The sequence below is a fragment of the Durio zibethinus genome, chromosome 6 (assembly GCF_047325235.1).
Source record: "Durio zibethinus cultivar Kanyao isolate XHJ-2024 chromosome 6, ASM4732523v1, whole genome shotgun sequence".
NCBI lineage: Eukaryota > Viridiplantae > Streptophyta > Magnoliopsida > Malvales > Malvaceae > Durio > Durio zibethinus.
Window position 1 is genome coordinate 2,232,577 of NC_143167.1, and position 22,542 is coordinate 2,255,118.

General features: G+C 35.5%; 4 protein-coding genes and 1 long non-coding RNA gene across 7 annotated transcripts; 4 read left to right on the forward strand and 1 right to left on the reverse strand.

Moving 5' to 3' along the window:
* Positions 1–371: 371 nt before the first annotated feature.
* On the forward strand, positions 372–4,382 carry LOC111286329 (ankyrin repeat-containing protein At5g02620-like). 2 transcript variants are annotated; one of them, XM_022876239.2, is made up of 4 exons: positions 372–816; positions 1,088–1,658; positions 1,750–2,162; positions 3,387–4,382. In XM_022876239.2, the coding sequence occupies exons 2-4, from the start codon at positions 1,316–1,318 to the stop codon at positions 4,263–4,265; spliced, it is 1,635 nt and encodes a 544-aa protein (XP_022731974.2). In that variant the 5' UTR covers positions 372–816; positions 1,088–1,315; the 3' UTR covers positions 4,266–4,382. The 2 variants fall into 2 exon arrangements, with proteins under 2 accessions (XP_022731974.2, XP_022731973.2); XM_022876238.2 differs by having other exon boundaries at positions 451–816; positions 1,068–1,658.
* A 1,194-nt stretch (positions 4,383–5,576) lies between these two features.
* On the forward strand, positions 5,577–13,991 carry LOC111285036 (E3 UFM1-protein ligase-like protein). Of its 2 annotated transcripts, none has more exons than XR_016342676.1 (20): positions 5,577–5,899; positions 6,138–6,449; positions 6,555–6,821; positions 7,352–7,399; positions 7,887–7,952; positions 8,070–8,173; positions 8,450–8,543; positions 8,635–8,691; positions 9,487–9,925; positions 10,043–10,197; positions 10,361–10,426; positions 10,512–10,580; positions 10,677–10,769; positions 10,859–10,924; positions 11,105–11,194; positions 11,314–11,377; positions 12,587–12,664; positions 12,751–12,813; positions 13,155–13,247; positions 13,513–13,991. XR_016342676.1 is itself a non-coding variant. In XM_022874249.2 (20 exons), the coding sequence occupies exons 1-20, from the start codon at positions 5,726–5,728 to the stop codon at positions 13,612–13,614; spliced, it is 2,457 nt and encodes an 818-aa protein (XP_022729984.2). In that variant the 5' UTR covers positions 5,577–5,725; the 3' UTR covers positions 13,615–13,991. The 2 variants fall into 2 exon arrangements, 1 of the variants encoding a protein (XP_022729984.2); XM_022874249.2 differs by having other exon boundaries at positions 11,148–11,194.
* A 1,055-nt stretch (positions 13,992–15,046) lies between these two features.
* LOC111284223 (putative LRR receptor-like serine/threonine-protein kinase At1g05700) lies at positions 15,047–19,288 on the forward strand. The gene is made up of 7 exons (XM_089761784.1): positions 15,047–16,258; positions 16,380–16,846; positions 16,935–17,067; positions 17,387–17,455; positions 17,551–17,622; positions 17,736–17,807; positions 17,894–19,288. Exons 1-7 carry the CDS (start codon positions 15,954–15,956, stop codon positions 18,162–18,164), a joined length of 1,389 nt encoding a protein of 462 aa, XP_089617910.1. The 5' UTR covers positions 15,047–15,953; the 3' UTR covers positions 18,165–19,288.
* A 1-nt stretch (position 19,289) lies between these two features.
* On the forward strand, positions 19,290–20,705 carry LOC111284224 (putative LRR receptor-like serine/threonine-protein kinase At1g51810). The gene is made up of 3 exons (XM_089761538.1): positions 19,290–19,846; positions 19,984–20,447; positions 20,533–20,705. The coding sequence occupies exons 1-3, from the start codon at positions 19,290–19,292 to the stop codon at positions 20,703–20,705; spliced, it is 1,194 nt and encodes a 397-aa protein (XP_089617664.1).
* Positions 19,876–21,840, reverse strand: LOC149518332 (uncharacterized). Its single transcript, XR_016342677.1, has 4 exons — positions 21,353–21,840; positions 21,013–21,260; positions 20,857–20,943; positions 19,876–20,775 (listed from the first exon to the last, which is right to left on the reverse strand). It is a non-coding gene; the product is annotated as an uncharacterized LOC149518332 (long non-coding RNA).
* Between the last annotated feature and the right edge of the window lie 702 nt (positions 21,841–22,542).

Genomic DNA, 22,542 nt, shown 5'->3' on the forward strand with positions numbered 1-22,542 from the left:
TAATTAAAAAATTTTTTCAACAAAAATATAATTAGTTATCAGTGGTGCATTGCTAAATGCATCTTTATTTATTTCTTTACACTTTGAATTTTTTTCAAAAAAAAAATTTATAAATAAAATTATTTAATTACTTTTTTCATAATTTTATAGAGTTTTTATAATTTTTTGAAGAAGTTATTAAATTTTTTTGAAAATTTGATTTTTCAAAAACGTATTTTCTAAAAAATTTATAAATTTTCAAAATTTTGTTTATGAAAAATTATATAATTTTTTAGAAACATATTTTCGAAAATTTATATAAAAATTAATTAAATAATTTTAGTTATAAAAAAAATGCATTTAGTAGCACTTACTAATTATTTGTTGCAAATGATCGATTCTTCGATCTAGAAGCTCTTGAGAGCAACAAGTGGCGTTTATTACATTCAAACGACAAGATAGGCGCGTGGTGTTCTGTTAATTCCGTTGGTTTCTTAAGCCAACATTGCTCTTGTTCTGCCTACACTTAAGCTTTAGTTGCTTTTTTCTCCCCTCAAATTCTTTCGATTCTCAATTGAAAAAAAAAAAAAGAAGAAAAACATTGTCATGATCAGCACTTTTACAAAAGTCTCTCCTTTATTGGTTAGATTGGCTTGTTTATAGGTTCTGGGGTCTGATTTTAGTTTCGCATGAAGTTGTAAATACATGAGATTTTAGATTCTTTTCTTGTTATTCCGATTGAAAACAGAGAATTCGATTCAAAATGGCTTTCTGACATATGGGTGCTTTGGTTTTTGATGAATGAAAGCGAAAGTAGCTCCTCGCCCTTAAACTTAGGTAATTATTATCATGCTTTTGTGGTTCTTCATTTTCTTGTTCTTAATTCAATTTTATGTTTTTTTTTTTAAATGAAGGATAAAGATATGAAAAAGGTACAGAAAGTTGATGTTTTGTTTGATTTTGGTTTTTTTTTTTTTTTTTTATGGTTTAGTTTGGTTGGAGAGCTGTTTTCTTATAATATTCATTGAAAAAAAAAAAGGTTGCTTTATGTTTTAAGAAAGCTGAGGATGGATTTTTGTTATACTCAGGCATATAATTTGGGATGCAGGAGACGCAGAACCAGACATTGGAGGAAGGGATCAAGCTCCAAAGTATTGGGATCATTGAGATCAAGAATTATTTAGAGTCTCATTTTATTAATCGGTTTGGATGAATGATAGTTTTCGTAGATGAAACATGCCAATTTTGATCCATGGGTATGCGAAAAGATGAAGAAAAGAAGATCCTTCAATTCATAATTAAAGTCGTGCAAAGGTGAATTTTTGTTTTGATCACAATGGAGGCACCAGCAACTGAGCAGCCAAGTGTTCCTGCTCGTAGGAAAAAGATGACCAAACAGTTAACAGGAAAACGTGATGATACGCCTCTACATTCTGCAGCAAGAGCTGGAAATCTTGCTGTGGCGATAGAAATCCTTACAGGTACTGGGGAGGATGAACTGAAGGAGCTGTTGGCTAAACAGAACCAATCTGGTGAAACTGCCCTTTATGTTGCCGCCGAATATGGTTATGTTGATTTGGTTAAGGAGATGATTAACTATTACGATCTTGCTGATGCCGGGATCAAAGCTAGAAATGGGTTTGACGCATTACACATTGCTGCTAAACAAGGAGATTTAGGTATGTTCCTGATACATGAATTTTATGTGTTTCCAATTAAGACAGTTATTTTTGGAGGTGAACCTGAGGTTTTTGTATGGCCTTGCTGCAGATGTATTAAAAGTGCTACTGGCGGTCCATCCAGAATTAGCTATGACCGTTGATTTATCAAACACCACGGCTTTGCACACGGCTGCAACACTGGGCCACGTAGAAATTGTGAAATTTTTATTGGAGGCTGGTAGTAGCCTGGCTACAATAGCAAGGAGTAATGGTAAAACACCATTACATTCTGCAGCAAGAAATGGGCATCTGGAGGTTGTAAAGGCACTTTTGGTTAGTGAACCTGGGATTGCACCAAGGACTGATAAGAAAGGGCAAACTGCACTTCACATGGCAGTGAAGGGTCAGAATCTGGAAGTGGTGAAGGAATTGATCAGGGTCAATCCTTCATTGATGATAAACGTGGTTGATACCAAGGGAAACACAACCTTGCATATAGCTACGCGGAAGGGAAGAGCTCAGGTACATCAGACTTTTGCCTTTATCAATTAGTTTAGACATTTATGTCTTTGCCCTGCAAATGGGTCAGTGGCACTGTTTCACCTAAAATTTTGATTTTTTGTTAACTGAGTTAAATGAAGGCACAGCTAATTGGCTACTCTAATGTTTAATTTTGGGTTTCTATTGAACCAGTTATGTTCATTCTCTGTCTCCTTATCTCCCTCTGTCAGATTTTTGGTTTAAATCAGATTTACAATTTAGTCTCACGTTGTTGTCTCCTTGGACATAAACTACCTGCACTGCCTTGTTCAATTTATATGCCGTTCTTAAATGTTAGAGCAACACAAAGTTGTTTCTGATAAAATAGGTGGATTGTTAAAAGATTTTATTGATCAGTGATTAATAAAATGTTAAAACCATTGTTTGGAAACTTCACACCAGCCCCTCATTGCTGAACAGTGCATTCCATTTAATGGTAAATAAATCTGCTGGCAGCTGATTAGATGGCTTATCCTGTGTGTATGAGATTAGCAATTATGAATTCTGATATTTGGATGATTGCACACCTAGGATGAGCATCTTTTCTCTGAAAGAATCCATTTGGTCTTTGGTATTATTGTCATTATTATTATTAAGAAATATGCTTCTGATTATTGGTTCTGCACCTGCTGGTTGACTTCTTGACAAAAGCCTGAATTATCTCACTATTTGCCAAAAGTTTAATTGAACTAGTGGATTGATATATGTAAAAGTCAAACTACTTGTAATTTTAAAATGACAAGAATATTATTAGGATTCTAAAATTGGACACTGCTTGTTTCCACAAATGCTGTGTAATCTTGACAATTTTAGATCCTGATGAGTTCACAGATTTGCCAAATGTGCAGCTGAATCTGTAATGAACCGGTTTTGAGGCATGGGAATGCTAATATGCCATATAGGGCAACCTTTTCGGCAAAAACATTGAATGTATGCTCCTTCATAATATCTAGTGGAGGATCATTTGAAATTCCTTTGACCAAAGCATGAGAGAGCTTTTGTAACAGAAAATCTGTAGTTCTTATGACAATTGAGATATAGTCACAATCTTCCTAAAACAAGGGGTTTAATTGCAATCTATGAATTTTAACTTTAAGATCAGAAGATTTTTCATAAAATCATTAGGGCAGGGAAGAAAAATTTCTTCATTTATGGAGTCAAAAAAGGAACAAGGCAAGATGCTAATAGAATCTTTGTTTTGTGCAGATTGTTAAGTTGCTTCTTGGATACAAAGAAACCGACACAAAAGCTGTTAACAGAAGCGGTGAAACTGCCTTTGACACTGCTGAGAAAACTGGGCACCCTGAGGTTGCAACTATTCTGCAGCAGCATGGAGTTCAAAGTGCTCGAATCATCAAGCCTGCAGCATCAAATTCAGCCCGTGAGTTAAAACAAACTGTGAGTGATATAAAGCATAAAGTGCACAATCAACTAGAACACAGCCGCCAAACTAGAAAGCGTGTGCAAGGCATTGCTAAAAGACTCAACAAAATGCATGCTGAAGGTCTTAACAATGCCATAAACTCCACCACTGTTGTTGCTGTCCTAATTGCTACGGTTGCCTTTGCTGCCATTTTCACTGTCCCTGGCCAATATGTCGATGACCCGGATAATATTCCTCCTGGTGACTCCCTTGGGGAAGCAAATATAGCTCCAAAGCCTGCCTTTATAATATTCTTCATCTTTGATTCCGTTGCCCTCTTCATTTCTCTGGCAGTTGTGGTGGTTCAGACCTCAGTTGTAGTCATTGAGAGCAAGGCAAAGAAGCAGATGATGGCAATTATCAACAAGTTAATGTGGTTGGCTTGCGTGTTTATTTCAGTAGCATTCTTAGCCTTGTCATTTGTTGTAGTTGGCAAAGAGGAAAGATGGCTTGCAATTGGAGTGACAATTATTGGAACAAGCATATTGGCCACAACTTTAGGCACCATGTGTTATTGGGTGATTAGGCATCGGATTGAGGCTTCAAACATGAAAAGTATACGAAGATCATCAATGGGGAGCAGGTCACGCTCCTTCTCACTGTCTGTGATGTCAGATTCTGAAATTCTAAACAATGAGTATAAGAAAATGTATGCCATTTAATAAGACTCACGCCATCGCTAGCTCCCTTTTTCCCAGATGGCATTACGGATCTTTTGTCCTTTGATGATTAATTACTAAAATGTAAATTTCAAGCTGATCCTAGTTTTTCTTTTCTCATTCTCAAGATTTTGGTTATTCTTGGGCAAGAACAAGCGAAGACTAGTTGTTCTCAAAGGCAAATTTATGAGCGAGAAACTTCTAAGGGCAATGACAGCTATGCTACAGGGAAAGGGGTTATTCAAATGAGATGGATGAACCAATTGGACTGAGACCACTTTTTTTTTTTTCTCTTGTTTCCTTTCTCCTCTTTGGACGCAGATCTTAATCATTGGTAAAGAATCTGAAGAAGAAAGCATACGCCATTGAGTGATGAGAAGCAGAGTTGGACCCCATGCAATAATGCAAATGAACAAAACGGAGCATTTACCACAAGACTTTCCCTGCTGACTGAAAATTATTAGAGAACAAATATCCGTACATCGACCTTCCGGTGGAAACCACAAGAAAATGTGGACAAATTTTGATGTTTGAAAAATATGGGAAATTGATGACTTGGGATGGCAAACCCACCCATAACCGGTGGGTTTTGATTCGATCGTATTGTTTAAGATCTATTTTTTTTTTTAAATCAAAATTTGGGTTGAATAATAATAAAATTTTTTTTAAAATTAGATCGAAATTAAATTTTAGATAAATTTAATTTGATTTGATATATATTTATAAAAAATTATTTTTAATTAAATAATTTAATTTTATATTTATATTTTTATATTTATTTTAAAAATAATATTTTATTAATTTAAGAGAAGATAGAATCAAATTCCAAACGAATAAAGATTCGTCGCGTTGCCATCCCTAAATTGGGCCGGAGAGTTCAAAGCATGATGAAAAATTTTGACGAGTTAATCAAATCAACACAAAAATAGAGCCTAGTACAAGGCTTAATAGGTTATGCATGGGATGCCTATAGGGGAATGAATTTCTGAACCAAAGAGAAGAAAAAATTTGGGAGGAATTTCCCATTTTAATGGAATAAAAACTGGAAAATTTTTTCCTCAAGTAGTTAATTTTAAATATTTCTGATAATTTTTTTATGAACATAATAGAATTAAAAATTTTAAATGATGAAATTTAAATAAAAAATGGAATTTCTATTTTTTACTCGAAATCAAAATAATAAAAATTGTAAAAACTCATTTTTAAAAAATAAAAAGTTTAATAGGGGTTTCAGGGCGCATAACAAGAAAATAGGCCCAAGAAAGTTTTTATTTTCTTGCTTTTTTAAGGCCCAAAAACTTCAGCTGACAAACTGAAAATTTCTGTGTTCTTTTCGTTTCGTTTTGTTTCTTTTACTCTCTGTTTGCATCTAAACGTCAAAAGGGAAAGAAGATTTAAAAAAAAAAATTAAAAAAAAAATTCTAAAAACTGCCGATCTTCGTTAATTGGAATAGGAAAGAAAGATGGATGATGAATTGCTCGAATTGCAGAGGCAATTCGAGTTCGCACAGCAGGCGAAATCGAGCATCCGATTATCGGAGCGAAACGTCGTCGAGTTGGTCCAAAAACTCCACGACCTTCGAATCATTGATTTCGAACTCCTCCACACTGTTTCTGGCAAAGAATACATCACTCCGGTAACTCTCTCTCCTGTTTGGTTACGGAGACAATATGAAGGAAAATAATAATAAGGACTGTTTAGTTATTTCTGGGTTGTATTATGAATTTTAACTGCTGTTTGGTTCCCATGAAAACCAAGGAAAATTGTTGGCTACGTGTTTAATATTATTTTGTTGCCATAGTATGTAATATTGGATTTATTACATGTGGGTTTTATTTTGAATTTTATGATTGTGATGATCTATTGTACTGTAGGAGCAATTGAGGCATGAAATTGCTGGGGTGGTGAAGACATTAGGGCGTGTTTCTTTGATTGATCTTGCGGATACCACTGGGGTGGATTTATATCATGTTGAGAAGCAAGCTCAGCATGTAGTTTCGGAGGATCCCAGGCTTATGTTAATTCAAGGAGAGATAATATCACAATCTTATTGGGATTCCGTAGCTGAAGAAATCAATGAGAGGCTGCAGGAATGCAGTCAAATTGCTCTAGCTGAGTTGGCTGCACAGTTACATGTTGGCTCTGAGTTGGTGGCATCTGTCTTGGAGCCTCGCCTTGGGACTATAGTAACTTAATTTTCCTATTTTTTACTTTTTTGACTTTGGGAAAATAGAGGAAGAACTTTTATGACAGTTTTGTTTTTGATTTTTTTTTTCTATTTTGTCTGTTAGGTGAAAGGTAGGCTTGAAGGTGGGCAATTGTACACACCTGCGTATGTAGCTCGTGTCAGTGCCATGGTTCGTGGTGCTTCCAGGGGTATCACAGTTCCAACAAATTTGTCTGTTTTGTGGAGCACTTTGCAGCAACTTTTGCAAGAAATAGAAGGAGCCACTGGTGTAGCGGTTGAAGGTTCATTCTTCCAATCTCTTTTTAACAGGCTGGTTAGGGAAGGCGAGGTTCTGGGAACATTTCGTGCAGGAGTTCATTGGACTCCAACTGTATGTTACATGATCTTCTTATTGTTTTATGTTTATCTGAATTCACAATCACATTATAGAATGAACAAATTCTAATGGCTATTAAAATCCTCATTCATACTACTTTGTAACCTATTTTGTGATTTTGTTTTCAAAAGATCAACGTCAGTTGTGAAAACATTATGTAAGAGATTAAGTGGCACCTTCTAACCTAACTTTACCTAATAAAGGGTGGCTCCTTGCTATTTTTCTCAAGGTATCAATTTGAATATAGAATTGATGATTTTAATGGCAAGATACTTGTTTTTTAATGAATTTTTTCAATGCTCAAGTTAAAACGTATTAGTCTTTCAACATATAAGCTGCTTCAATCCTTTTTTTATTTTATTTTTCCTTGGTAAACTCTGAAAAACGAACTAAAGAAATAGTAAGATAGAGTGCAGAAATAAGGGAATATGGGGAGGGTGCAAGTTTATCTTCTGATGAAATCCAAGTTAATTGTAACATTTCCTTTTTCAAGTTTTTAATACTTAAGTGTGACCATGCAACAGGTTTTTGCTATTGCTCAAAAGGAATGTGTTGATTCTTTCTTCTCACAGGTCTGTTGCCTTACACTCTGAATTTGTTTTTAATCTTTGGATATTCAGATGCCTATACAGAGGTACCGCATGCCTTTCATGTGACGCATCTCTCAAGGCTGTTCATTCATGTAGTTTTGTGATGGTTCTGATTCTAAATATTCATTATGTCTCTCTTTCTGTAAAGTCTGTTATTTTCATGATCTATAGTTGTACAGCTGTATACAAGAAGGCAATAGTCAAATAAATATTTAGTCCTTGTAGTTTATTACACTTTTGTGTCTCTGGCCATGTAAATAAAAATAAATCTGTTAATGTTACATCATACGCATTTGAATGCATTCTAAGTTTTATTAACAGTTCCAGATTATTAAATGTCACTGCACATAATTGTTAGTTATATTGTATTTGAAAATGTCACTGACTATTATCACTAATTATGCCCTTTTGTTTGTTAGATAAGCATATTGCTGTATTATATTCCTCATTGTTTCGCTTTTGCTTACAGAACTCTTTGATCGGCTATGACGCTATGCAGAAACTTGGAATTTCCCAGCCCATTCAGTTCTTGCAGGTAATTTCATGCATTGAACTATTAACACAACTAACATCTTGTATGGTAATTACGCCACATTTGATGATTTTGTATGGTTTTTATTTAATTAAAATTTGGTTGTATGCTCCAATTTAGTCCAGGTATCCTGAAGGCATACCACTAGTTACAGCATTTGTTCACCCTTCAATGATTGAGATGTTGGATGCTGCTATTGAGGATGCAATTGAACGTGGTAGCTGGTAAGAACTACAAAAAAGCGTTCAATTGTTCATAACTAGTGCCCTTGAAAATTTTTCACTTTATGGTATTTAACTTAATCTTTTATTCTGAGATGGAACATTTGGAGATACTAAATGCTCATGAATATTCAGGAATATAGTTCTTGCAGATGACATTTAGATTAACATAAAGAATGTTTGTGAAGTTTTCCAGTGTGATCTTACTGCATTTTGCATGTCGAGGTTGGTATCTTTTTACTTTCTTTTTTAATGGTCTAATTGGATTGAACACTGCAGGCTTGATTCCCTTTCTGTATTACCCACTTCCTTTGGAGCCCAAGATGCATCTAAGATTCTGTCACTTTGTCCTTCTGTTCAGTCAGCACTCAAGGTTACATGTTATCCCTTCTGTGTTTTATCATATACTTCATTTTTTTATTATCTTTGTTTTACGTGTAGATTTGTTTCATGTTTCTTTTCAGGCTAATAAGGCACTCATCATGGGGGATTCCTATTTATTTAGCAGCAGCTTTGTGAAGGTAGGACTTTTGAGATTAATTTTATTAAGTGTTTCAGATTAGTTATTGATATTAGTCTTTAGAAATGTTTTCTTGCCTGCCCAGAATTATTTATTAATATCAAAAGGAATTCCTATATCTACACACCATGTAAATTTACCAATAGCTATTCTAGCATGAAGTTTCTGAGTATGGTTGGCATGTTAGATCTGATCATTGCAGTTTGCCTGCAATGAATTCAATTGAAAAACAAGTTAATGAGGAGTTGGAGATGTTAATTTTGGTTATTAATAGTTTTAGTTATAGCATCTGCTTGGCAGCAGAATCTGAATGGCAATCCAGCTGCTTTATGGCAAATTAATGAAGGAAAACTAACTTTATCTGTTGAATCAACTAGTTTTATCTGTTGGATCTGAGGATGGAAAATTTTATGTGTTTAAAAGTTTAATATGTTATGGCTGAATAAATGTCTTTTGCTAAGGGTCCATGGTCACAAGCATTGTGATGCTGACATGTTAACTTATTTGGCCTTCAAGGCTTAACTTCTCAAAATAATCTATCTGCAATTTTGGGTTTTAATTTATATTCCCCCCTCCCCCCCCCCCCCCCCCCTTTCCTTTCTCTGGCTAACTTTTCTTAGCCAGATTTAACACCCAACACTCACTGAGTAACATTCTTTACTTCCTTCTGCATTTGTTTGCATTTTAACATTATAGGTTTGGATACTTGAGTACTAATTGAAGTCTGCATGTATATTATGCCCTCTTTGATTCTCATGAAATTCGGTGCTCACAACTTGGTCTCTTTGTTGGTTAGGATGTCTATGATCGGGTAGAGAAAGAGATGGAAACCTTTAGCCATTCAGGGTCCTCCACTATAATGTTGAGTGATGATTCGCATCTGGTTAAGGAAGCTAAAGCTGGACAGGAATTAAGCAAGTCTTCAGAGCGATTTGAAACTGGTAGTGAGAGTGGCAACAGCAAACGTGGTACTGAGAAAGGAACGAAGAAGAAAAAGGGTAAATCCTCTGGGACAAAAACAGTGTCAGCTGAAGGTGATTCAGAAAACGAGGATTACATCCCCACCAAAGCTAAGAAAAACCAGAAGAGAGGCAAGGATACGTCTTCCTCTCAGGTTGCAGATTCAAGAAAAGGAGCTAAGAAAGACTCAATTAAAACACAGGAGGAAATTGTGCCTTCAGAAGAATGGTTAATGCAAAAGCTTGAAATCCTGGTTCCTGATTACGAAGAACAAGGTGTATAAAACTCCACTTTAAGTTTGTTTTTTCATTACACCCATGAATTAGCTAATCAGGTGTGGCTTTTCTATTCGACTTTTGATATATTTGTTCATTTGGTGGTCTATTTGTCAGGTGTTAATGATCCTCAAACAATTCTTAGACATTTGGCAGACTATTTAAGACCTATGCTAATAAATTGTTGGAAGGAAAGGAGAAAGGCATTGTTTACAGAAAATGTGGAGAAAATGAAACGTTTGCTTGATAATTTGCAAAGGAAACTTGATGAGGTTGGCATGGTTGTAGTCACTCTTTTGTTTTTGTTTAGGTTTCGGTTGTTCTTTTATCTAGTATTATGTATGCATTTCTCCTGGAAATGTTGTTAATTTCCATATCATGTATCTTCAGTTGACTTAATTGTATCCTCTCTTTATTAATCTTGTTCGTTGGCAGTCTTTCTTAAATATGCAGCTTTACGAGAAGGCATTAGATTTGTTTGAAGATGACCAGTCAACTTCTGTAATTTCTTCCTACAATAGTTGATTTTTGAAGAGGTTGCTTTTGGTGATGAAATGGCTTATGATAGACTTTTTCTGTTTTATAGGTTACTTTGCACAGGCATTTGCTTAGAACTGTTGCCACTTCTATAGCTGATATCCTTCTCCATAACCTGGTAGAACTTATTTGCTGCTCTTGTTTTAATTGACTTTCTATGAGCCTATTCTGATGATTTAAGTATGTCTAATGGTATGTGATTCATCCTTTATAGGACATACACAACAAATTAAAAAATGGGGCTCAAGTTGAAGATTCTCAAAATTCAGAAAGCATTTCACTTAGCCCTGGTGAAAGAACTGCTATAGTATGAGATGATTCTTAACCCCTTTAATTTTTAATATGGATAATGTTGGGTGGCAATTAGTTTTGATATACTGGCTTTTGCTTGTTCAGGCTAAGAGCTTTCCAGGATCTCATTCTAAAAGGGCTCTGGCACTGGTTGAAGCTTTGGAAGGGAAGGTCAGTTCTTGTTTATTAAAACGTGAATTATGAGGATTTACCTGTTTCTGATAATGATTCACTGCAAAAAATAAGTTAAGAAAACATGATGTTCTTGTTTGTCTTAACTTATGCCATCTCTGTTATTGTTAATAGATAGCAGATACTCTCTGTGTATTTCTTACGACTGTATTTTTCTAGATATACTTCCATGAATTATAACTTTGGATTTTCTATGCATCAGCGGGTGGAGACATTCATGACTGCACTGAGAGACCTGGTTGAGGAGAGGTTATATTCTTTCTATTAACTATCCGTGGCATCTTTGTGGGCTTTGGGCATTATTTTTACATGAAGTTGCATTTATGTTGATCATGTATAATGTAACATTTTATGTTCCATTTTTGCAGTGGGTTACTCCTGAAAAAGCTTGACAAAAAATTGGAAAGAACTCTTTTGCATTCATACCGCAAGGTATGCTCACTGTACTTGATTATTGATTTGTAAAAAAAAAAAAAAAAAAAAAACACATTTACTGCATCCATATTGTTTCAAGACCTTTATGTTCTTAAAGCTCTGCAGCAATGATGATATGGCTGGGTGGTATGTCAAGGCATGCTAGTGCACAATTCTCTTTTGCTGTTATTAAAATTCAAGATTACACTTGGACTCAATGGCTCATCTGCTAGCTCATAGCATGATCTATCTTTAAACATCTTTGTATGTGTTAAAATCTTCTCTTAATGGTTTCTAGTAGGGGTGAGCAATTGGTCGATCTTGAAAATTCAATAACCAACTTAACCAACCTCATATAAAATAATAACTGAAACAGACAGACTTTAAGTACATAACTGACGATAACTGAAACCTACTTAGGTTGATTCAGTTGGTTTCAATCTGTTTTACCAATTATTTTCACTAACTCAAAACAGAACAAATTTGATAACTAACATCTGTTGAGGTATTTTAACAAATACTAGGTAGACGTTGTCTTATGTACATAGAAACGAGCTTTTGGGTGGTCAGGAAAGATTCCCTGCAGCACAAACACAATATTTACAAAGTTCTCTATGCAATGTGCTCACTACAACACAGCTAGGGGTGAGCAAAAGTCAGGGGTAACCAACTTAACTGACCGAAACTGACAAAATCCAGTTAATTCATATCGTTCTAATCGATTTCAGTAAAAGGCAGTTTGGGACATTGGTTTTTCAACTATTCCAGTTGGTGTTCGGTAACCAATTTAACCCATTACAAATATACATGATTTTTAAAATATTATATATGGAATATAAATAATAAAATACCTTTAAGAAAATCCTAATATACATTCGTAAAAGTATTTTATTATTTACATTTCGTATAAAATATATTTAAAAAATAATTATATTTGTAATTGATTAGTTAGGTTGCTAATTTTGGTAATTGAACACTGACCAAATTAGTTGAAAAAATCGATGTCGCTAAATGATTTTTACCAAAATCGATTAGACCGAATTAACCAAAATTTATCTGTTTCGGTTGGTTACAGCCTACTTTTCGCACCCCTAGTTTGTGGCATATTATACTAGTGAGTAGTGAGTGGAAATCTTCTTTTTTTCTTTTGTAGATGCTGGATGTAGAAGTTAATAGAAAGCGTAAAATGGTTCAATGACAGAGCTTGGTCCTTTTTTTTATTTTCAGGATTTGACTTCTCAAGTTTCTGCTGAAACTGACCCTGTTTCTCTTCTGCCAAAAGTTGTTTCCCTACTTTATATACAGGTTAGTAGATAGAACACCCAACCACTTATATTTAAATGCCTAACTCTAATTCTTTTGCTCAATTCAAATATGGATGCTATTCTTAGGTTCACAGTAGAGCTCTTCAAGCCCCTGGAAGGGCAATCTCTGTTGCTGTAACTCGATTGAAGGTACGCAGTTGTAAAGCTGCTCTTTGCACGTGTATTCTTTTTTTACTGTTTTTTTCTTGAACCGTGTAAAAATTTTTATGAAATATTTGTGTCCATTTTTGTCTTCAAACATGCTTTTTGACATCAGCTTGAACAGTCTAGGATATTTGAAGGACAGTGGTAAAATCTAGAAACTTATGTTGGACACCAAATAGAACCTAAAGCTAGATAAATCATTTTAGCTAAGGCTATGCATGAACATCTTGTTTCTTAACTCATGTTTTGTAACTTTTTCTGGGCACTAGTTTAAATAGTTTAATTATTATATTTTATATATGCTGCTGTGTTGTTCCTTCTTTCAGGATAAACTAGATGATTCAGCGTACGAGATCTTGACAGATTTCCAAACTGCAACAGTGATGCTTTTAGCACTTATGTCTGCTGCAACTGGTGATGTAAGTAAAGTTTTACAATTCTATTGATATAATCTTTGATCTTAAGCAAATTGTCGTTGATATTTTGGCACAAATTTCTGATTGAGTTTTCCTGCTCATTAGTGAACAAGGGTGTCTCCATATTAAAAAATAATTAGGTTTTGACAATGCATTTCGAGTTTACTTATGAATTATTTTTCCCCCACTTCCCTCTTCCCAAGCCTCTTTGTTTTTGTTTTTCAATGCTGGCTATTGCTTCATGTTATTCCCTTTTTGGTTTTGGCAGGAACAAGACTGTTCATCTGATAGAATTTTGAGTAAAAAGGAGCTTTTGGAGAGCCAAATGCCGGCCCTAAAAGCTCTGGTTTTAGGCTCCTCACAAGCTTGAGTTACGATGGAATCAAACCTGAAAAAGCAATAGATTAAAGGGTTTGTGATTCTATGAAAGGCCTGTTAGACAGCTGAGACGAACTTCTTCTCTCGAGGCTAGCCATCGCATATTTCTCTTTCGAATGACAGCTGAGTCACTCTTTTGTTGTAGTGTCTCCTCTCAAAGCAAGCAAACTGAGTGGCCTGAAAATTATATTCAAAGGAAAAATAGAAAGCCAACTGAAACTAGTCTATAGGAGTGGTGCTAACTTCAATGTACGTTACTTATTTTTCAGCTTTAGTGGATGTCAAATATTGGGAAAACATACTGTTTTAAGATTTACAGACGTAGATTCTAATTTTTTTAAAAAAGTTATAAAAAAACCTTTTGAACTATTTTTTTTTCTTAAATAAGTTCATTTTTTTTATGATACTCAAATAAATTTTTATATTTTATTTGTATTGAAATAAATTTTTACGTCAAATAAAAACTGATTTAAGTCAAAGATTTATTTAAGTACAAATTAAAAATTAAAATTTTATTTAAATATAAATTAAAAGTTAAAAGATTTATTTGATCAGTGTTTATTTAAGCATATTAAGTATATAAAAATTTATTTAAATAAAACAAAATGATAAAATTTAGAGTTTATAAGGTTTTTTTTTTTTTAATATAGTTTGATTGACGGAAAGATTAAATTTCCAAAAAATTGATGCAATGAATATAAATCTTTGTCGGCAGTTGAATCATTAAGACCCAATTCATGAATTTTATTATTACCACGACGACCGTCGCTATACGTTCTGCTATTTACGTTCAATGTAATCAATTTGGAAGGACATAGCTTGAGACATTTCCTGTGTCATTACCAGGTATACCTCTAGCCCCCGTTGTTTTCATCGACATTTTTTTTTTTTTTTTTTTTAATTTTGCTGTCTATAAATTATTGCTACGTACTCACTCTAATTCCCTGTAACTTCACAGCTTATTTTGTACGTACCTTGGACGGAACCTAGTCCTAGTAACTGACAGAAACATTTCATGTATGTTAGTAAATATCATAATACTTGGAATTCCGTATCAGTTTCTCTGTAAAAGAGAATTCAAGGAATTTTCACAGAACTTACCTCACTGCTTCTTTGGCCAACTATAATAATATTATTCACAACTTGCTCCTTGGTATCCGACAATAGGGTGGGCGATAAAGGAAGTGCGAACGCAATGTTACAAGCTGTTAATGTTTTGGTTAAAATAATAAAAAATATTTCTGAATTAATTCATTTTTCTTAAATAAATTTCTTATATTTTTATTATACTCAAATAAAATTGTATTTTTTCATTTAAATAAGTTTTTATTTTGAACCAAAAATTTATTTATGTTAAAATTTTATTTCCGTGTAAATTAAAAGTTAAAAGTTTATTTGAAAATAAATTAAAGATTTGGAAACAATAAAAATATATAAATTTATGTAAATAAAATGATAAAATTAAAAAAATGTATTAGTTTAGCCTTAATTATCATTGCATTTTCAAAACGGTTGATTTTGGCCGTGGTGAAACAGACATAACACAAGAATTTCTTGCAATCATCAAACGTCCCAGCTCCAATATTTTGTATCCTCGAGCACTACCATCCAATCTTCTTTTTACTTGAAAGCATCACCATTTGCCTTAACAGCTATTCCTTTAACCCCCAGCTTACTTTGCAATGAGAGGTTCTAAGGAAGAGCTACAATGAAAAAGATTTTGTTGTTCGCAATTTTCTTTGCTCAAAAAGCCTTTTCTCAAGGTATGCTACTACTCACTTATCTATAATCTATACCCATCCATCTTCTTTACTTCAACATGTCATTTACAACTGGCTTAGACAACCAAACGAAATGTCACCTCATTCAATGATTGATCAAACTTGTTATGTGGGAGATGATACTTATAAATCTGTAACTTATTCCCTCTTGCAATCTTTAATCCTTTCATATTCCATTATATATGTACTGATACTAACTTGAAAAAGTTAATCTCACAAGTCATTTGAGCCATGAGATTTGCCATTGCAGACAATAGCAATAGATAATAATGTAATTATTCTTCCACACTGATGCATGCTTTGAATACCTGTATAAGATACATGGGACTGGGTGAGGATAGACTGTGGATCAGACACGAGCTATAAAGATGCAAATGGGGACACTTGGAAGACAGACGAGGATTTCATTAAGACAGGTAACAATGAACGGGTTCCTCAAAACATCGCTTCCAAAGTAGAGCAACTGAACACGCTGCGTGTCTTCAAGGAACAAAACAAGAATTGTTACACTTTGCCTACACCTACATCAACCAGATATCTTGTGAGAGCTATGTTCCTGTATGGCAACTATGATGGCCTCTCCAAGCCGCCAACCTTTGACCTTCAGTTCGATGGAAACAAATGGGCTACTGTTGTGACTACCATGACTAATTTCACCTATTATGAAATGATTTACGCAACCAAAGGGGAAAGCATTAGTGTTTGTCTAGCTCGAACTCAAGATCAACAGTTCCCCTTCATTTCCAGCTTGGAATCCTTGCCATTGCCTGCTGATATGTACGCCCAGATGAGAAGGGATATGGCTTGGTTCAATAGCTATCGCTACAATTATGGAGCCAATGATTGGATTCTTGGGTAAGACATTACACTTAACATGGAAGGAGAGAACCAAAATTGGGATCTTAAATGTGTTAGCATTTGAGATAGATCTATAGACCTTGAAACAATATCTAGCATAACTTGTGCTATATATCAGGTACCCTGATGATAAATACAACCGCATATGGGAGCCCCTGATTCCATCGGGCCTGGAGCCAGTAACTGCAAATTTCACTTCCCTTGAAGTTACATCCGTTAATGTCCCTCCGGATTCTGCAATAATCGAAGCAGTTCAGGCTTCAAGTTCAACAGACAAAATTGACTTGAGTTTCACTTTTGGCAATGTAAGCCACCTTGACCATGTGGAAATGTACTTCACTGAACCATTTCTGGAAAATGGTGCTGCCAGATCATTCAATGTAATTGTGAACAATGATTTCGTAAATTCTACCAGCCCAGAATATCAGAAATGTCTCAGCATATGGGCAAATGCCCTGTCTCTCGATGCTTTGAATGTTCAGCTAGCACCAACTGATGATTCCACATTGCCTCCAATAATAAGCGCCATAGAAGTTTACACTATTAGTGAACCTCTTGTCACTGCAACTACATCACAAAACGACTGTAAGATGCATTTCCCCTAAAATTTTCTTCTCCTCCATCTAATATTTATTTTTTTTGGTTTAACTTAAAGATGGTGTTTGTTAAAAAGTGGATGGATTAGGAGAGTTCGTTGACAACTTTGAACAGCTGAAGGGATGGAGCGGGGAACCTTGTCTCCCTAATGACACCATCTGGCAATGGTTAAACTGCAGCGGTGATCAACCTCCAAGAGTAACTTCAATGTATACTTACTTTACCAACTGCCATATATATGTCACCCTGAGATTGAAGCATGCTCCCTTTTAGACCAAACAACTTGATTGTCCTGAAGACAAATCTCTGCCAGTATCCATTTTGCTGTCAGCATTTCTGGCCTAGATAGAAAGTTCCTTGACCGAAACGGAAAATGCTACAATTCCAGGCTGCAAACTTCTCTTACACCTAAGACTTAAATGCAAATTTAGTTCATAAACACAAAATACTACCTGCAATGTTAAATGTGATAGGTTCAATAGCGTGAGATAACTGTTAACTCTAAGCAAAAATTTTATAATGTTACAGATATCTCTCTGGATATGGTCTCCAAGGTTCTCTCCCAGATTTCAGCCAAATGGATGCCCTTGAAATAATGTGAGCTATTTAACCATTCACCACAACACCTTAAAAACATAATCCTCTGCTTCTTTTAAGCTAATACATTTGTGTTGTTTCCTTCTTTGTATCAGAGATCTGCATAATAACAGACTTAATGGCGAAATTCCAGAATTTCTTGGAAAGCTGCCTAACCTACGGCGACTGTCAGTAATTAACCTGTTCAATACATCCGTAGTTAGTAACAATGTAAAGTACTTCTATAGTAATCTGAATTCTCAACTAAATCATTTTTTTCCTTTTCTTTTATATTTCTCAGTGACCTCCGTGATAATGATTTTTCTGGCAATGTTCCAGAAACTATAACTGATAACAAGCAAATCAAATACATGTAAGCATGCTCATCATTGGCTCTACTTTTGAGTTCAACCTTTGCTACTTTTAAATCTTACCATTGTTCCCTTTATGTCTGAGCAGGATAGATGGGAATGAGAATTTAAATCACCGAAAAAGCAAAAAGGCTGAGAAAATTGTGGCCTATGTCCTTGCATCAGTAATAGGAGTGTTTATTGGTTTTTACTGTGTTGGGAAATATTATGAACAAAGACAAACTCCTCAAACTCAAGGACAAATAGCACAAGTCAGAGTGGAGAATACTCCAGAACCATGGCCAACCTCTCGAGAACGACTGGAGGTTACAGTGCGGGAGACTGTGGAGGTAAATCACGTCAACATGAGAAGATACTGAGTTAGCTATACCTTTATCAAATCAGTAAAGCACTTAAGGATTTGATTGAGAAAGTCTGTATCTTATCTTCCTGTTCCTGTGATTGTAATAATTGTAATGCAAACAATGAGTCCAAAGGGTGCTCAAATGTACAACTCTTTTACACATTCCATTCCCTTACTAACAAAAAACTAGTACCTTTACCCGGACAATACTAGAGGAAGAGATTATGAGCAAAAGGCTGCTAGGCTTTTTTTTTTTTTCATTGTCAGCATGGTTCAATGCCTCTTTAACATTGAGGCCTTTTCTGCGTGCTAACTGATTACATTATCATATTCGAGATTGGTTATCTCAAACTCTTCCTTGCCTCGTTCAACATCTGGGTCAATCAAAATTTTACAGTCCAAATAAGGCATGACAGACAATTTTACATCATGACAGATTGGTTTCCTAAAGTACGTATATATGCTGTTAAATTATTAATGCATAAAGCCTTATCATATAGGAACTTACACAGAATATTCATGATTCCTGAGCATGAAAGATCAGTCTAATTAAGAAGGACGTCGATATCACCTTCAATTATATATGAAAATTTTTTGCATTGTTGCACTTCTCTAATGGTTGCCTTTCCTTTCCTGCACAAGCGCATGCAGGACAAAATTTGTGCAATTGCTAACAGCTTCTTCTGCCAACTAGACAAATAATAAAATATCTTGTTTCCTTGTTTCCTTGTATTAGATAACATAAACAAGAAGGAAAAATAGAAGTGTGAACGCCTATGCTAGAAGTTGTTTTCACCACCTTTTTTAAAACAACCTATTGGACCATAATGAAACTGACAAAAACATAAAAACCTCGTCATTTTCTTGTGGTCATCAAAACGTGTGAGGTCCACTACCCTATTGCTTTCCTAGCTATTAATTTCCTATTTAAGTCAATTCATATATTCCCCCAAGAAGACACTTTGTTAGTTACTGTTAGCTTCTAATGACGGATCCTGAGAAAGAGCTTCAATGAGAAATTCCTTCTTGTTTGTGATTTTCTTTGTGCTAAAAGCCCTATCTCAAGGTATGCAATTATTTAACATTGCAAACAGTCATAATATATAATCATTCTGCCATTACAATTTGATAGATACTTTGAATGGCTGCAACAGATACATCAGAATGGGTGAGAATAGACTGTGGATCACAAGTTAGCTATCCCGATGAAAGTGGAGTTCTTTGGCAGACAGATGAGGATTTTATTAAAACGGGTAAAAACCAAATGGTGTCACTAAACAGCCGTACCTTCGTAGACCAATATGACACCCTACGTGTCTTCACCGAACAAAACAAGAATTGCTACTCTTTGCCTGCCACAGCATTCACCAGATATTTCATAAGAGCTGTTTTCTTGTATGGTAATTATGATGGCCTCTCCAATGCACCTACTTTTGACCTTGAGTTTGATGGGAACAAGTGGGTCACTGTTGTAACTGACATATCTAAATTTTCCTACTATGAAATGATTTATGTAGCCAAAGGGGATATCACTAGTATTTGTTTGGCTCGAACTCATGATAAACAGTTCCCCTTTATTTCCTTCCTGGAATTCTGGCCAGTTCCTGATAAAATGTATGCCAATATGACAAATGATAGGGCCTGGTTCAATGGCTACCGATACAACTATGGGGCAGATTCGAAAGACTGGATTCTGGGGTAAGATGAGATCCCATAATTGCATAACCTGGGAGAAAAGAAATTTTACAACCTTAAATGTTTAACAAACAAGCACATTTGAAGGGAAAACACCATTTATGCTTTAAAATGACTGCTCTATGTGTTTTATCTGTCAGGTATCCTTATGATACTCACAACCGCTTTTGGGAACCTATGACTCCACCAGGCTCGGAGGCAATAATTGCAACATTTGCCTCTCTTGATGTTACAACAGTTAATGACCCCCCAGTTTTGGCTATAATCAAGGCAGTTCAAGCTCCAAGTCCAACAGACAAACTTGAATTGTCTTTCAGATTTAGCAAAATGAATCGCCTTGACCATGTTGAACTATACTTCACTGAACCCCTGTACACGACTGCAACTAGATCATTCAATATAGACGTGAACAATGAGTTTGCATATGCAATCAGCCCAGTATATCAGGAGTGTGATGGTGTATGGATAAATGTCATGTCTGTTGGTACTTTGAATATTGAGCTAGTTGCAACCAACAATTCCACACAGCCTCCAGTAATAAGCGCAATAGAAGTATACACAGCTAGTGATCCTCTTGTCAGCGTATATACATCAACAGATGACTGTAAGTGGCATTTCCCCTCTTATTTTCCTCTCTCATATAACTTCATCACTTTTTAGCTAACTTGAGAGCTAAGTTTGTTAAACAGTGGATGGACTAGCAGTGTTTATAAACACCTTCAAACAGCTACAAGGATGGAGCGGGGAACCATGTCTTCCTAATGACACCGTCTGGCAATGGTTGACTTGCAGTGGTGATAACCCCCCGAAAGTAACCTCAATGTACATTTTTTTTAGCTATTTCGATCGTTCAACCTGCTAGCAACATTAAGAATTTTGAGGCTTATTCCCTTTTTGGCCACATAACTGGACGGTCCTGAGAGAGAATAATTCTGCCAGTATTTAAATCCCGTTAAATTTAAGCTCCAAACAAGGTGTCCAGTAGCATGAAAGATAACAGTGGTTGATCTAACCTGAAAATTTCACTTTGTTTAATTTGCAGATATCTTTCAGGATACGATCTTGATGGTCCACTTCCAGATTTTAGCCAAATGGATGCCCTGGAAACAATGTAAAACGTTTTTGCTATCAAACGCAACACCTCCTTTAACATATTATATATTCTTTACATTATACGCCTTATGTATTCCACTGTTCTGCTTCCTTGCATCAGAGATCTGCGGAACAATAAGCTTGATGGTCCGATTCCAGATTTTCTTGGAAAGCTGCCTAATCTAAGACTACTGTGAGTCAACATATAATGTATAATGCAAGTAACATGACAAGTTACTCCGTCATCTCGATTCAATATTTTTTCTTCTCTTTCTCAGTGATCTCCGTGATAACAATTTTGTTGGTGATGTTCCGTCAAGTATAACTGGTAACAAGCAAATAAAATACATGTAAGCAGGCAGGCTCATAATTTGACACTAATTCAATTTCAGCCATGGAAAATCCATGTAATCGTACCTTTTCTTCACATTTTTTTTCTTTACAGGGTAGGTGACAGCAAGGATAATCAGTCCAAGGGAAAAAGATTGGCTTTAATAATCGGGTTGGCTGTGGGATTACCTATATTCCTAGCATTTATAATTACCGTCGTTTACCTCTTAGTTCGAAAACAGAAAACATCCACCCAAGGACAAGTGACAGCAGTGGAGCTAGGCGTCAACCAAGGAGGAATGGCCACCGGACAGCCTCAGGATGGGAATGTTTCCAACACGATGAGCCCAGAAGCATTGACGCTATCAGCTGCCATTGAACATACCTCATGGATGTCAAATGGAGACAGTTTTGCAAGCGATGCTGGTATTTCACACATACATCAACTACCCCTGGCAAATGGGGACTCTGGAACAATGCCAACCGCGGAAGAAACATCAACGGGTGCTAATGCGGAAAGCATTTCTCATCATCCGCCTATCTTGCATATGATTGACGAGGAAGAGCTTAATGACCTGCTTAGACGACATGGTCAGAACTAATTTTGCCTATATGGTTATGCATCACAGGCACTTAATTCGACAGCTCAATCAAATCATGACGAATATCATTCAAGCCTGGTAATAGCCCACCGAGGTTTTATGTTTCAATATTTTGTAACATAAGGTTTTCTGTTTCAATCCTTGTAATATATCACTTGATCCCATGTTTTGAATGCAATGCATTGCAATCAATCTCTTTCAAACGAAAGCTCATTACAACTTGTCCGGCTTCTAGATCAACGTGCATTTTAGTTGGAGGCAAATCCAAAATGGAATCATTCCACAATGACAGAAGTCTTTGAAATTTGTTTATCAAATATTTGCACGACACACGAACTGTGCCTTGGCTGGAACCCAACCGTTGCTTCTTGCAAACGTTAGAGAACCAAAAAAATAAAAATCATTCACAATCATTCACACCCTATGATCCCCATTCCCTGCTACCATAGACTCAGAGCAGATGCAACTATAAACATATACACAAATCCCAGGCTCGAATGGCCGTCTATAATGCCATAGATTGGCGTTGGGATGGGAGGGCCCCTAGCAACGCTACCATTCATTAATTAGGCAACAGGTTAAGACAAGTTATGAAATCCCAGGCTTGAATGGCTGGCTAGAATGTGCCATAGATGGTGCTGCTGTCATGCCTCAGATTTGTTATTCATCATCTTA

Bases quoted from the DNA above. Each gene is read 5' to 3' on its own strand.
- LOC111286329 (XM_022876239.2), top strand. From the start codon at position 1,316: ATGGAGGCACCAGCAACTGAGCAGCCAAGTGTTCCTGCTCGTAGGAAA. The intron at 1,659-1,749 runs GTATGTTCCTGA...GCCTTGCTGCAG, and splicing joins TGCTAAACAAGGAGATTTAG to ATGTATTAAAAGTGCTACTG. The intron at 2,163-3,386 runs GTACATCAGACT...TGTTTTGTGCAG, and splicing joins CGCGGAAGGGAAGAGCTCAG to ATTGTTAAGTTGCTTCTTGG.
- LOC111285036 (XM_022874249.2), top strand. From the start codon at position 5,726: ATGGATGATGAATTGCTCGAATTGCAGAGGCAATTCGAGTTCGCACAG. The intron at 10,581-10,676 runs GTAGAACTTATT...CATCCTTTATAG, and splicing joins ATATCCTTCTCCATAACCTG to GACATACACAACAAATTAAA. The intron at 12,665-12,750 runs GTTAGTAGATAG...TGCTATTCTTAG, and splicing joins TTTCCCTACTTTATATACAG to GTTCACAGTAGAGCTCTTCA.
- LOC111284223 (XM_089761784.1), top strand. From the start codon at position 15,954: ATGTTCCTGTATGGCAACTATGATGGCCTCTCCAAGCCGCCAACCTTT. The intron at 16,259-16,379 runs GTAAGACATTAC...GCTATATATCAG, and splicing joins GCCAATGATTGGATTCTTGG to GTACCCTGATGATAAATACA. The intron at 17,808-17,893 runs GTAAGCATGCTC...ATGTCTGAGCAG, and splicing joins AACAAGCAAATCAAATACAT to GATAGATGGGAATGAGAATT.
- LOC111284224 (XM_089761538.1), top strand. From the start codon at position 19,290: ATGGCTGCAACAGATACATCAGAATGGGTGAGAATAGACTGTGGATCA. The intron at 19,847-19,983 runs GTAAGATGAGAT...TTTATCTGTCAG, and splicing joins TCGAAAGACTGGATTCTGGG to GTATCCTTATGATACTCACA. The intron at 20,448-20,532 runs GTAAGTGGCATT...TTTGTTAAACAG, and splicing joins ATATACATCAACAGATGACT to TGGATGGACTAGCAGTGTTT.